This window comes from Filicampus tigris, chromosome 14, assembly GCF_054856515.1.
Source record: "Filicampus tigris isolate MCC_2025a chromosome 14, RoL_Ftig_1.0, whole genome shotgun sequence".
NCBI lineage: Eukaryota > Metazoa > Chordata > Actinopteri > Syngnathiformes > Syngnathidae > Filicampus > Filicampus tigris.
The window spans coordinates 23,837,740-23,850,723 of record NC_141230.1 but is presented as its reverse complement, the minus strand read 5'-3'; the positions used below and the strand labels follow the sequence as shown (position 1 = coordinate 23,850,723).

Genomic DNA, 12,984 nt, shown 5'->3' with positions numbered 1-12,984 from the left:
ACGGACACCCTGTTGTTGTTATCTATATTACCATTATTAGTAGTCGTGGTCATAATAGTGGTGGTAGTTGTAATAGTGATGGTGATGGGAGTGGTTGTAATAGTTGTGGTGGTAGTGGGCGTAGTGATAGTAGTCCTGGTGGTAATAGCAGTGATAGTATTAGCTTCATCAAGCTTCCTGATTGTTTATAGTTTCATTTAACATCAAAATAAGACCGTTCTTGACTTGGCGCATAATCCTTCACTCAGGATCATCTCGAGAGACGTTTGAGGGCCATTACTGACTTTAATTGGAAGCAATGAATTGGGATCCAAAGCTGCCCAATTAGCGCAATATGTACAGTATACTGGTCTTAACGTGGCCCACAAGAATGAAAAGGTTCTCACTCATAACTCCGTGCTTTAGTTATTAACAGTGAAAACGTTGAGAGACAACATTTGAGAAGTCATCTTCGCAAAGAAAAAAAACAAACTCGTTACTGGAGTTCAACTTTTTAAGTTTATTGTATAAAGTCAAAGACAAACAACACATTTGTACAAATAAAAGATCGGTTGCTCTTGCAAAACCAAAAATAAGAGGGCATATTTACAAACGTGGATGGTGGGTGGCGGTAGGACGTTGAACTTGACTCAAACAACATAAGCATCTAATATACATGTATGAGTCAACAATGGTCTGTCATTGGGGGAAAGATCTGGTTTTCTTTAACTGTTTTGTAACTGCAGCATAATGAATACTAAAATGCAATAAACCTGTATTTGCGTTTTGGGAAGACATTATACAAATTACATGATATTTTCCGTGACATAGCAAAGAACTCACCATTCACAAACCAGTTCCAATCAAGTCCCAGTCCATTTTCTATCATGTTTTCAATGCAGATTACTTAGGCCTTGCAGCAAATAAACAATAAAACTGTTTTTTTAATCCTCAAAACGACTACAAGGATGATGCCTTTGGGTGAGTGTACTAAACTAACTTACATTTACAGCTCTAATCTAAAGAAAAAGTGGCGTTTCTTAAGTAGGCGACATGATGAACTCCTAACTTGTGTAAAGCTTCACTGCAGTGGCTTGTTCTAACCGTTATTGTAGTAATCCAAAATAGTTGAATAGACTCTTATTGGTTGTTGAAGACGTTTCAACTTTAATCCAAACGGCTTCATCACTTCGTCACTGAACACATTTTAGAGTCTACCCAAGTTATGTGTCCAGAGGATGTGTCCCTTGGAGGTGGTCATGAGGGTTGTTGTTGTTGTTGTTGCCAAGTGTGGCTGGTGAATGGACGTTTCGCCAAGCAACCGTTTTTTTACAAATGATTTATTAGTGGCCACTTCTAAAATGGAATGAGACAGACAATCTTTGGCGGAAAGATGTCATAGGCATAAGCCAGGAGGTGGGCGGTTGCAACCCTTGAGAACGTGCTTTTTTGGGGGGGGCGGTGCGGGGGGAGGGGGGCATACTAGGCAAGTGTAATTACAGTACTACTACTAAACAGTAGATGACAGTAGCACTGTCATTGTCAGCATATGCATAGGAAGTTCCAGACATCACGTGACTGATCCCCGCGTGCATTTGTTTACGCAGCTGACAGGATAGTAGCGACAGCAGGCAAATGATTTACAATGGAGAGCAGTGATAAAATTAGCATTTATCAGTCAACATCCCGTCCAAGTGAATGCACATCTCACTTTGATGAAAAAAAGGCATAAATGAGATGAATGTGCAAGCTTGACAGGTTGAATATTACAGATCCCTATCAAGCACCAGGAGTGATTTTTAAAACGATTGGACCTGCAGATGGGGTGAACTACAATGGCGAGTCCTTGTGATCATACAAAGGCTTGGAAGGTTACAAATTCAGGTTACGGACCATGTGAACTTGTGACTTGCATAGCTTTATCTTTGAGAGAAGTATATGCTACTGGCAGGATCAACCAAGATCTGGGAGGGCCGCATGGGCTTTTTTTCATTTTCTTTATTGTTAATAAGAATAAAATGTTATGCAGAGCTGTACGTATGACACTTTTCTAGACAATTGACACTACTTATAGTCGCGGAGGAGGGTTGAGTTTTGCGCACAAAACACAGTTTTCTTCTTCCTGGTTTGGGGGGCGTAACACAAAATAAATGGGAAGCCCATGTGTAAGACAGTAAGTGGTGGCATAATGTGGACATTGTTGTCCTCAAAGGAATTAGAAAATTCTGCACAAAAAGGACCACTGGTTTGAAAGAGGTGTGAAAAAAGCCGTCTATGTCAAACATCAAAGGCCCTTTCAAAACAGAGTAAGAACCCCTTGGGTTTCAAGGTAAAATGTCTTCAACAACCAAGAGTCTAAGAATATGAGAATCTACACAAACACATTTCTCTAAAAAACCTTCAGCAGCGCTGAAGTTTCAATCCATCCGGCTACATTCTGGATGAAGCATCGGTACTCGCCGGCGTCACCCTGGCTGGCGTTTGTAATGAGAAGGTTAAAGTGGCCTGCGTTTTTTTCCTGAATGATGTATCTGCTGTCGGTTATGCGCTCACCATCTTTGTACCACTCAGCTGTGGGCCTTGGCTTCCCACTAACCAGACATTGCAGGATGACCGGCGCACCAACAGCGGCAGTCATGTCCGTCAAGGGAATGACACACCTCGGAGCCATCTCGGTCACCTGGAACTCAAAGCTACACAAGTCGGAGGACTTTCCCTTGAACTCCACCTTGTCCTCTTTGGCGGACTCTGCAAAGACATCAAAGTTGATGCTAACGTACTGATCTTCGCTCATCTCCCTATCTGTGTTGGCCACCAGCCGGACAGCACGCTGAGACTCATCGGCCTCCTGCTGAAACTCAAACTCGAGTTCAATCTCTGACACCTGTTCGCTGTCCATTGCTGAGTTCCCGACCAGCAAATCAAACTTCTGTGGCTGGACGTTGCCACTGCCAAGAGACACGGCTGTCAGCTCCCTGCCTCTGGTCTGTCGAGAGAATGCCTTGGTACTGAGCACCATCAGCGAGGCTCTGCAGAGCGTTTCGCCGACGACATTGATGGCGCTGCAGGTGTACACGCCGCCGTCTGACGCTACGACTTTACAGATCTTCAGGAAATGATTGCCACCATCAGATGAGTACAGGTACCGCCTGTTGTTGTGAGAAATTTTTTTGTCCCCTTTGAACCAGGACACGATGGGAGACGGAATTCCCATCAGCGAACACTCAAACAGGACAGTGGAACCCTGTGAGGTTTCCATGTCACAGATGGGATTGATAAACCTTGGCGGCATCTCAGTCACCTCAAAAGCTATTTTCAGATTTTTGTGCTCCTGGGTTACAAAGTCCACAGTGCCCTCCTCGTAAATACTTGGAATTACATCCAGGGATACAATCATGCTCTTGCTGTCGGCTGTGTACTCGGGAATGGTGATGATCTTCACCTGTTTCTCAAATTCCTTTACCTCATTCTCGTCCAGTTCTACTTCCAACAGGATCTCCTGGGGAGAAGGTGAGCGAGAAGAGTCATCCTTTTCTACGTCAAACTCCATCACGTGCTGATGGGTAACTGCGGGCGGAGCACGCATGAGCCTCGTTTCCTGCGACACCACTACCACTAAAGCAACGCTTCGAGCCTCGCCTACATCATTGATGGCGTGGCAGATGTATTCTCCCTGGTCAGCTTTGGTGACACGGTGAATTGTGAGAGAGATACTGTCTCCATCTCGCTCCATAATTATCCGCCCGTCAGCCAACAGCCGGGTTTTGTTGCAGAACCATATCACTTTAGGTGATGGGAGACCAAAGACCTCAGCAAGAAAGATCAGAGAGTCATTTTCAAAGACTCTTTTCTTAGTGAGAGGTTTAAGGAAGGCAGGCGGGATTCCATGCAGCTTCTCCTGATGGGAGGCAAGACCAAGAGAGCCGCTGCTCCTGGAAAGGAAACTCAGCTCATCTACATTTACCTCAGCGGGTACACTTTCCATGCCCTTATCAACTGGAGATGTGAGGAACTGGACGGGTGAGAAAAACCTGTCACTAGAGTCTGATGAGGGTCTCTTTTGTGTGGGGGAGGATGGAAACTCTGGTGGGGTATTAAAACCACCTGCTGTATCAGAACTAGGAGTACAGAAGGAACTAGGAGAATTAGGGGTTCGGAAGGAATTGGGAGGACTGATGGTATGGAGGGAACTCGGGGACTTGGGTGTATGGAAAGTTGGCTGAGAGACCTCTGTAGATGAGCTTGCTGTGAAGAAGCTTTCAGCGACCTCTCCTACCTCCTCACTAACTGTGCTGCAAATCTCTATCGACATGTCAGACTCGGGGGAGAGTGGCCGTGCCCAGTCTGTCGGAGGGTTGTAATATTCATACACTGCACCAAAAGTCACCTCCTCTTCCTCCATCATGCCAAGTGCAGCTCCTCTTGCTTGTCCAACTTCAGAGATTCTGGAGGAAGGGCTCTTGGAAGTGACATGTTCAGGACCCCCGACATTTGGTTGGACAATTAACGATTCCAGATTTTCCACATCAAACTTTTCATGACCTTTCTCATTCACGACTACATCACCAGCAGTTAAGTGCACTGCCGGCATCACACTGACCTGGGAAAATGGCCCACTGAAAAACACACCGCTATCCACTGATGGCTCAGTGAGAGAAATGCTCTCCACTTCAAACAGCCCACTGTTACCTTTCTCAACTTCTTGTTTCAGTTCTCTCACAACATCAGTGGACTTCTCCTCAACAACATAACCCTGCGCCTCTGGAACAACTTCAGACTTCAAGCCCCTTAGTTTTATAGACTTTTGAGGTTCAGACAATCTTGGAGTTTTCTCAGCTTGGCTGTTTGGATCTATGGTCTTGACTGAACCTCTTACTCTGGGAACTTCATCGGATTGGAAAGGAATGAAGCTACCTGTTTTGTTGAACATGTGCAACTTTCTCTCCTCGCCCACCACCCCTACTTGCCCTGCCATCAGGGGTTCGGGAACGCCATCTGATTTTTGGGGTGTCGGCCGGTTGAGCTCCGAAGACTCCCACACTCCCTCTACAAATTGTTTGACGGCTACCTCCTCAATGTTTGTGGTGGCCGCACTAGTTTCAGAGACTTTCTCCAATGAGGCGGCGGGCTCGGAGCTCCTTGCTGAAGGACCAGTTAGGGCTAGGCATGGCAAGTTGAATACCATGAAAGGATTAGTAAGGACACTGCCAGGTTCAGGTGTGACTAGGTGCCCCTGTAACTCATTATGAGGAGTGGTCACTGCAGGTATGAACGCCACAGGGAAAAGTGGATCCTCTCGCTGATTCTGAAATGAAGTATGTGCTGAGTCTGACTCAAAGGCTTGTTTAATCTGAGACACATTTATCACGGCAGCTGACTGTGGCAGCCCACATCCAGATACAAGAGGCGGCTCTCTGTGTCCACCCGATCTGGATTTCAATGGCACCTGAGGCGGTGGGTGTTTCTTCTTTGTCTCCATGCCAACTTTGTCTTCTATGAAGTCAATAAGGTTTACGTCTTGACAGAACACATCACAGGTGCACGAGACCTCCCCCATCTTATTTTTAGCGAGGCATTTGTACACGCCAACGTCAGTCCGAGCAAAAGCATTAACGTAGAGCTTGTGTACCTGACCATCAACTTCTGCCCGGTATTTTCCCACCGTTGTTTCAAGAGGAATATCATTGCAAAACCATGTGACCTCCAGGGAAGGTTCACCTGTGACAACACATTCCAAAATAGCCATCTGACCCTCTGCGCAGTTGAAACTCTCCAACCCTTTGACCACATGAGGACTTTCAGCAAGCCCATCGAAGGAGAAAGTAAATCTGTGCTTGCCAGTCTGACTGATTCGCTTGTCTGCAGCCAACTGCGGGCAGTCTTGATCTTCACCGCACTCCAACATTGCAGGGTCTGGAGTGGGAGCGTCAACTCTGATTTCCACAGGCGATGAATGACACACATTTGATGTACTGAGGTATTGCTGGCTGACTGGTTGAGGGCTTTGTAATGTTTCAATGCAAAGTTCTCCTTGGCTGTCATGAGATTCCTCTAACCCCTCTGCAACTGGCTCCTCCTGTGACACAGTCTTTTTTTGTGAGAGCTCCAAATTGGCGCTGCAGATGGACTTTTTGTGCTTATTACTTATGACACAGTCGTACGTCCCTTCATGGTCTGTAGGCGGAGAGAAGATGGTCAGCGTTGACTTGTTGGACTTGACCGTGACGTCGTAGTCGGGGTTGTGGGCCAATGTGTGTCCATCCTTGAGCCATGTGACTTGAGGCAGAGGGTCTTGAAACTGGCAGCTCAGCTCTGACATCTCGCCAACTCCGACTTGAAGTGAGGATAACTCTTTCACAAATATCGGAGGACAACTGTCAGCCCTTGGTTCCTTAAGCAATATGGATGCTGGAGTTAGGTCAGCACCTACAGAAATGTCCTGCTCTTGGCTTCTCATCTCCATCTTTGCTTCAGTTCCATGTTCAGACATGTGACGATGATTTTCATCTTTGACTCTTGAGAACTCCTTGCTGTCTTCAGCCACCAGATCTGGGTGTGGTTTCTTCTTGCCATTTTCCACAGATGTTCCCATGCTCCACTCCTCCTTCAGTGCCTCCTGGATATGCTCGCTGCTGGATGTTGATGAACTATACTCCTCTTTAGTCAGCCTCTGTTCAGACTCACATCTCTGAGGACAGAGTAATGGGGAATGTCTACTGACTAATGACTCTTCATGAGGACCCTGCAATCGTGAGCAAAGTCCATAGCTTACTGGAGAGACAATGGTAGGTTGTGAGGGTAAATATGTCTGAAACGGTGAAGCATCACCAGCATCTACTTTTATTTGGGTCATGGATTCCACCTGCTTTGGTATAAGTGAGCACTGAGGTAAAGCAAGATCTGAAGGTGTTGGTGGCTTATAATCAGCGCGGTGAAGAACTGAATAGGTCATGTGTGCCACGGCTCCATCCGCAGTCACGTGCACCTCTTGAGATTTTTCTCCACAAATAGGTGAAGGTCTCCTAGCAGCCTCCATATGTGAGAGGTCATGAGGGAAGGATTTAGCTGGTAAAACAAAAGCCTGGTCAGACACCTGGTCAGCTACTTCCTCTGATTCAACCATATGTGTTGGCCATTTAACAAGATGCTGCGCATGAGCCTTTTCTTCACTGACTAAGTACTCACTGTCCCTCTGCAGTCCGACCTCACTGCCCTCAGTCGGCAGCACGCCAACAGGCAACCACAGCCCGCCCTCACCCTGCTGATTGAGATCCGGATGACTCATGAAGAACTTCTCTTTGGATGTTCTTGCAAAGGCAGCTTTCTTACTGGGGACCATCTCATGTGGCAGAAGAGGTTCTGCAACGATCATTCCAGTCAGTCTTCTTTCTTCCTCGGTGCTCCTCTCTGTCTGAATAGGGGGATATGCATGTGTCCACTCAGAGTCCGGCTTAATGACCTCTTTGTGTTCCATCAGAACATCTTGCTGCCATTTCATGATACGCTGGGCCAGGGCTTCCTCTTCACTTACAAACTGCTCACACTTCTTCAGCTCTGAGATATTTTCCATTGAGAGATGAAATTCTTGCTCCTCACTTGTTTTCTTAAACAAATTTTTTTCATTTCCTTTGTTGGTCTTGGATGGCGATTTCATTTCTCCATGCAGTACGTATAGTTTTTCCAGTCCCCTTGCCTGCCTTTTCCCGCCGGCTTTTGGCGCAGGAGCAGGGGTTCGATGCTGCTCCATTTGAGTTCCTGCTTCAGTGGACTTTTCTGTTATCTCCATCACGGGTTGGTTTAGATTTTCTCTATACAGGTCCCTCTTATTCTCAATGTTAAGTGGTCCTCCAGAGTCCATGTAGGATATTTCTTCAGGTTTAGACAGTATAGTTGCAGGCTGAGATGATTTATCCTGTGTCTGCCACTTCCTGATTTGTGGGGCCAGTTTTATTCCCTGAAACTCACTCTGTTCAACTTCCAGGCTTTTCTCGTAATGTTCCCTCAAGCACTCTCCAGACCACTTGCTATCAGCTGGCTCAACTGTTTTTGCAGCTTTGCCACTTCCTTCAGTTTTAGACTGTGCCTCAGTTTTTACTTGGAATCGTGGTGATATTTGTGGCCATGTGAACAGTTCCTTGTCTTCTATTTGTTCTTCTCTGACTTCAGGTTGAAGACATGTTGAAACTGTTGCATCTTCCTGATAGGTCTCCTTAGCATTCATTCTGGGAGGTCTATGGAAACATGGGGACATGGCTTTCGGCTCTTCATGAGTTACCTCTCTCATGTCCTGCTGGTTACAAATGTACTCTTCTGGATCCATGTATGGTGTTTCTTCTGGGATGAACAGGTCAGGTTCAGTTTGAGATGTTTCCTCCTGTGTCATCTGCATACCTTGCTGCAGATTCTTTATTTTTAGTGCCGTTTTTTCCTCATATTCAGTGCGATTAGGTTCCATGCTACTTTTGTGCTGTTCCCTCAAGGATGCACCAGGCCGTGTGATCCAGGCTGGCTCAACTCTTTTTGGTGCATCTCCACTACAATTCGTTGTAGGACTTGTCTCAGTTTGTACTTTGACTCGGGGTGATATCTGTGGTTGGACAAGCAAGCCCTCATCTTCTGTTTTATCTGCTCTACCTTCTAATTCAAGGAATTTATACGTTGCAACTTTTGCAGCTTCATGATTGGTTTCCATGACCTTCATTCTGGGAGATTTGTGGAAACATGAGTACATGTCTTTAGATTTTTCAGGAATAACCGTGTTCTCTTTGTGCTGGGTGGAAATATGCTCTTCTTGCTCCATGTACGGTGTTTCATTTGGCACAAGCAGTTCAGTTTCAGGTTGAGATGTTTCCTCCTGTGTCATTTGAAAAGCTTGCTGCCATTTAATGATTCGTAGGGCCAGGAGATTTTCCTGACATTCAATATGCTCAGCTTCCAGACCTTTCTCATACTGCTCCCTCAAGCACTCTCCAGAACATTTGTCCTCGTCTGGCTCGACCATGTTTGCAGCCTCTTCTCTACCTTTAGTTTTAGGAAATGTTTCTGTTAGCATTTTGACTCTGGGAGATGTCTGTGGCTGACCAAGCAGGTCCTCATCTTCCATTTCCTCTGCCTTGACTTCTACTTGGGTGAATTTATTGTTTGAAAGTGTTGCAGCTTCAAGGTCAGTTCCCTTCTCCCTCAATCTAGCATACTTGTGGAAACACGGGGACATGGCTTTGGGCCCTTCACAAGTTACTTCTCGCTCTTCATGCTGGCTGGGAATATGCTCCTCTGACTCCATGTATGGTGTTTCTTCTGGCATGAGCAGGCCAGTTTCAGGTTGAGATGATTCCGCCTGTGTCATCTGCGTACCTTTCTGCAACTTCCTGATTTCTAGGGCCAGGAGTTTTTGCTCACACTCTATATGTTTAGCTTCCAGGGTTTTCTCGTGCTGCTCCCTCAAAGACTCTCTGGACCATTTGTCTTCAGCTGGCTCAATTGTTTTTTCTGCCCCTTCTCCTGCTTTAGTTTTTAGGCGTGCCTCTGTGTGTACATTGACTCGAGGTAATATCGGTTGCCGCATAAACAGTCTGTTGTCTTTTGTTTCCCTTGCTATGACTTCTGGTAATTTATGTGTTGAAACTGTTGCTGTTTTAGTGTCAATTTTCTTAGCCTTTACTCTGGGAGAATTGTTGAAGCAGGACATAGCTTTGGTTTCTTCAGTAGTTACTTGTCTTACTTGCTCTTGGGTGTAAATGTGTTCTTCAGGTTCCATATATGACATCTCGCTAGGCATTGGCATGCCAGTTTCAGATTGAAATATTTCATCTTCTGACTCCATATATGGTGTTTCTTTTGGCAATGGCAGGCTAGCTCCCAGTTTAGATGTTTCCTCCTGTGCCATACCTTGCTGCCACTTCCTGATTCGTAGGGCCAGGAGTTTTTCCTCACAATCCATACGCTCAACTTCTAGGCTCCTAACGTACTGTTCCCTCAAGGACTCTCCGCACCATTTGTTCTCAGCTGGCTCAACTCTTTTTAGCACCTTTCCTTTGTATTTAGTTTTAAGGTGTTGCTCCGTTTGTGATTTGACTTGAGGCGACACCTGTGGGTGCATGAAAAGTCCGTCGTCTTCTATTTCCTCTGGTCTGACATCTGTTTCCAATACTTTGTGAATTGAAAGTACTGTAGTTTTACGATCAGTTTCTTTGGCTTTCGTTCTGCTAGTTTTGTGGAAATTTGGAATGGCTTCGGTTTCTCCAGGAGTTACCACTCCTACATCTCTCTGGGTGTAGACACACTCTTCTGGCATTGTGTGTAATATTTCTTCTGGCTTTGGCAGGTCAGTTTCTGGTTGAGAAGCATCATTCTGTGTGATTTGTTTAACTTGCTGCCTCTTCCCGACGCGTAGGGCCAGGGTTTTTTCCTCACATTCAATGTGCTCAGCTTTCAGTCTCTTTTCATATTGTAACTCTCCAGCATGTTTGGATGGGGTTGGCTCAACTATTTTTGCTGCCTCTCCTCTCCCTTTAGTTTTAAGGTGTGTCTCAGTTTGTACTGTGAATTGGGGAGAAGTCTGTGGCCGCGTGAACAATTCCTTGTTTTCTATTTCCCCTGCGCTGTCTTCCAATTCTGGTAATTTACGCATTGAAACTGTTGCAACCTCAGGATCGGTTTCCTGGGCCTTCATTCCAGAAGATTTGTGGAAACAGAACATCGATTTGGGCTCCAAAAGAGTTATTTCTCTTACCTCCTGCTGGGTGTAAATGTGCTCTTTGGGCTCTGTGCATGGTGTCTCTCTGGGCTTTGGTGTGCCAGTTTCAGATTCAAATGCTTCGTCTTCTGACAGCCTACTGCCTTTTCTAATCTGAAGGGATCGCCCTTTTTCCTCATGTTCCAGATATTTATTATCCAGACTCTGACACGTGACATTTATGGATGGTTCATTACCTATTGTTGCTGCAATGTCTTCCCATTTTTCAGGTGAGATGTGGCACATAACTGACTCCACCAAATTGACATTTTGAGATTCTGGCAGTGAAAAATCATCTTTAGCATGCTCAGTTACTGTGGATTCCCTGATGGCAGTGTATGTGCAAACTTCCTCATATACTAATGGCTTAGAGTATTGAGGATCAGGGAATTGTGGGGTTTTAGGGAGGTATGGGGGTTCATGGTGGGATGGGTTTTCAAGGAGGTATGTCGTCTCAGGGCAAGACAGGTGTTCCTTGTCATATGTGGATTCAGGGTGGTGTGGGGGTTCATGGTGGAATGTGGGTTCAGGGTGGTGTGGGGGTTCCTTGTGGTATGTGGATTCGGGGTGGTGTGGGGGTTCCATGTGGTATGTTGATTCTGGATGGAATGGGATTTTAGGGAGGTATGGGGATTTGGGGTGGTGCGGGGTTTCCTCATAGTATGTGGATTCACAGTGATGTGGGGTTTTGTGGTGGACTGTTGGTTCAGGCTGGTATGGGGATTCAGGGTGCTTTGGGGGTTTTGGGAGGTATGTGTGTTCAGGGAGATTCAGGTCCACCTCCTCTGTCAGACACTCCACTTTGAAGTCCCCGACCCTGATGTGAAACCCGCTCATCTCTTCCTTGACCTCATCAAAATCTCCCAATTTTTTTAGTTCAACTTTATCAGTATACTCTTCTGTCCGAGTCTGACTTTGTGGCACCACGACATCAACCAGCTCACCTCTCATGATCTGAATGGCTCTGCTTCTAGACTGAGGCTCAAATGAATGTCTCACATGAGGCCGAGAGTTCTCATTGCTCACCCCCTGGCCTTGACACTCCATCGGAACTTCGCCCGAGTCAAACACTCCCTTAAAATGCTGAACGTTTGGCAGAGAAGCAGGCTTCACCCTGAGTCGCTCCACGTAATCCGCACAGCTTGAATCACTGGCTACTGACTCCCAGTCAAATTCAGAGGAAGACATGGTGGAGATAGAAAGCCTCTTTCTTTGGCGGACAGCTTTTTGCAGAGTGTTGAGTTTAGTTCTAACCTCATTGTGAAGACTCTCAGTGTCACTAAACAATTCACTGTAGCGATCGCTGCAGCGGTCGCTAAACTTATCACTGAAGCGAGTTCCGGTGTGCCGGTCACAGTAGATGTCACTCAATCTGTCGTTAAAGTGCTCGGAACGAATAAACATGGGGTGCGGGGATGGGGCACGCTCAGAAGCCGTCTCCAGACACTTAGACTCTTTGCGAAACTCTTTCTCACGCAAATAAGAACTCGAGTGAAAGAAGACGGTACGTACCAGAGCAGTCTTGGACAGAGTCCGCCGCTGGTGGACCTTGGACATCTTGTCAAATGGAGATCCTACATATCTGAGATCCACTCTAATCTTCCTGCCCTTCCTCTCCTCAGCCATATTGGCGACACTCTTGTGGACCTCTGCAGAGCGGCGGACAAAGCTTAGGTAATTGGCCGACTGCTCTTCCCTCAACGAGACCAAAAGAGAAGCTGTGGACTCAGCAGAACCTTCTGAGTTTATTGCCATTACCTTGTAGCTGCCAGAATCCTTTTCCCTGACACTATCGATGAGCAAGCTGCTTGTGTGTATGTGTATTGTGCTCTCAGTGCAAATCCTACGCCTGCACACTTTAGGTATAGATCTATTGTTATGAAACCAGAGAATAGTCGGTGGAGGGCAAGCCAAAAGTTTACACTTGAACACAACCGGCTCCCCCTCCAGGACAGACTGGAACTTGATTTTCTTGGTGAATGCAGGTTTCATGTTCTCGGTCCAGGAGCTGATGGAGGAGGTCCTGCTGGAGCAGCGCTTGGCGGACACCATACCATGGTCCAAAAAATCCTCAGTGTCGGAGAAGGCTCCTCTGAGCAGTCGTGCTGTTCCCTGGGAGCCCAGCTCTGTGGAGAGAACGCAAGGACTAAGCCGGCGGCATAAAAACCCACAAATGTATTTGAATGAATGATTCATTAATGGAAATAATTTAATGCATGCAATCACAATGCCAAAAGGAATAATTGCACTCACCATATTTGTTCGAATAA

General features: G+C 46.2%; 4 protein-coding genes across 4 annotated transcripts in view; all 4 read right to left on the bottom strand.

Moving 5' to 3' along the window:
- The window catches only part of LOC147136946 (titin-like), a 132,406-nt gene that overhangs the window by 81,146 nt on the left and 38,276 nt on the right, over nt 1-12,984 (bottom strand). The gene's annotated exons all lie outside the window — the stretch shown is intronic.
- LOC147136949 (uncharacterized) lies at nt 2,369-8,794 on the bottom strand. Its single transcript, XM_086051651.1, has one exon. It carries the CDS (start codon nt 8,777-8,779, stop codon nt 2,369-2,371), a length of 6,411 nt encoding a protein of 2,136 aa, XP_085907777.1. The 5' UTR covers nt 8,780-8,794.
- On the bottom strand, nt 9,214-10,273 carry LOC147136948 (uncharacterized). The gene is made up of 2 exons (XM_086052114.1): nt 9,701-10,273; nt 9,214-9,276 (listed from the first exon to the last, which is right to left on the bottom strand). Exons 1-2 carry the CDS (start codon nt 10,271-10,273, stop codon nt 9,214-9,216), a joined length of 636 nt encoding a protein of 211 aa, XP_085908240.1.
- Nucleotides 10,465-12,970, bottom strand: LOC147136947 (uncharacterized). The gene is made up of 3 exons (XM_086052113.1): nt 12,840-12,970; nt 10,712-12,722; nt 10,465-10,518 (listed from the first exon to the last, which is right to left on the bottom strand). The coding sequence occupies exons 1-3, from the start codon at nt 12,968-12,970 to the stop codon at nt 10,465-10,467; spliced, it is 2,196 nt and encodes a 731-aa protein (XP_085908239.1).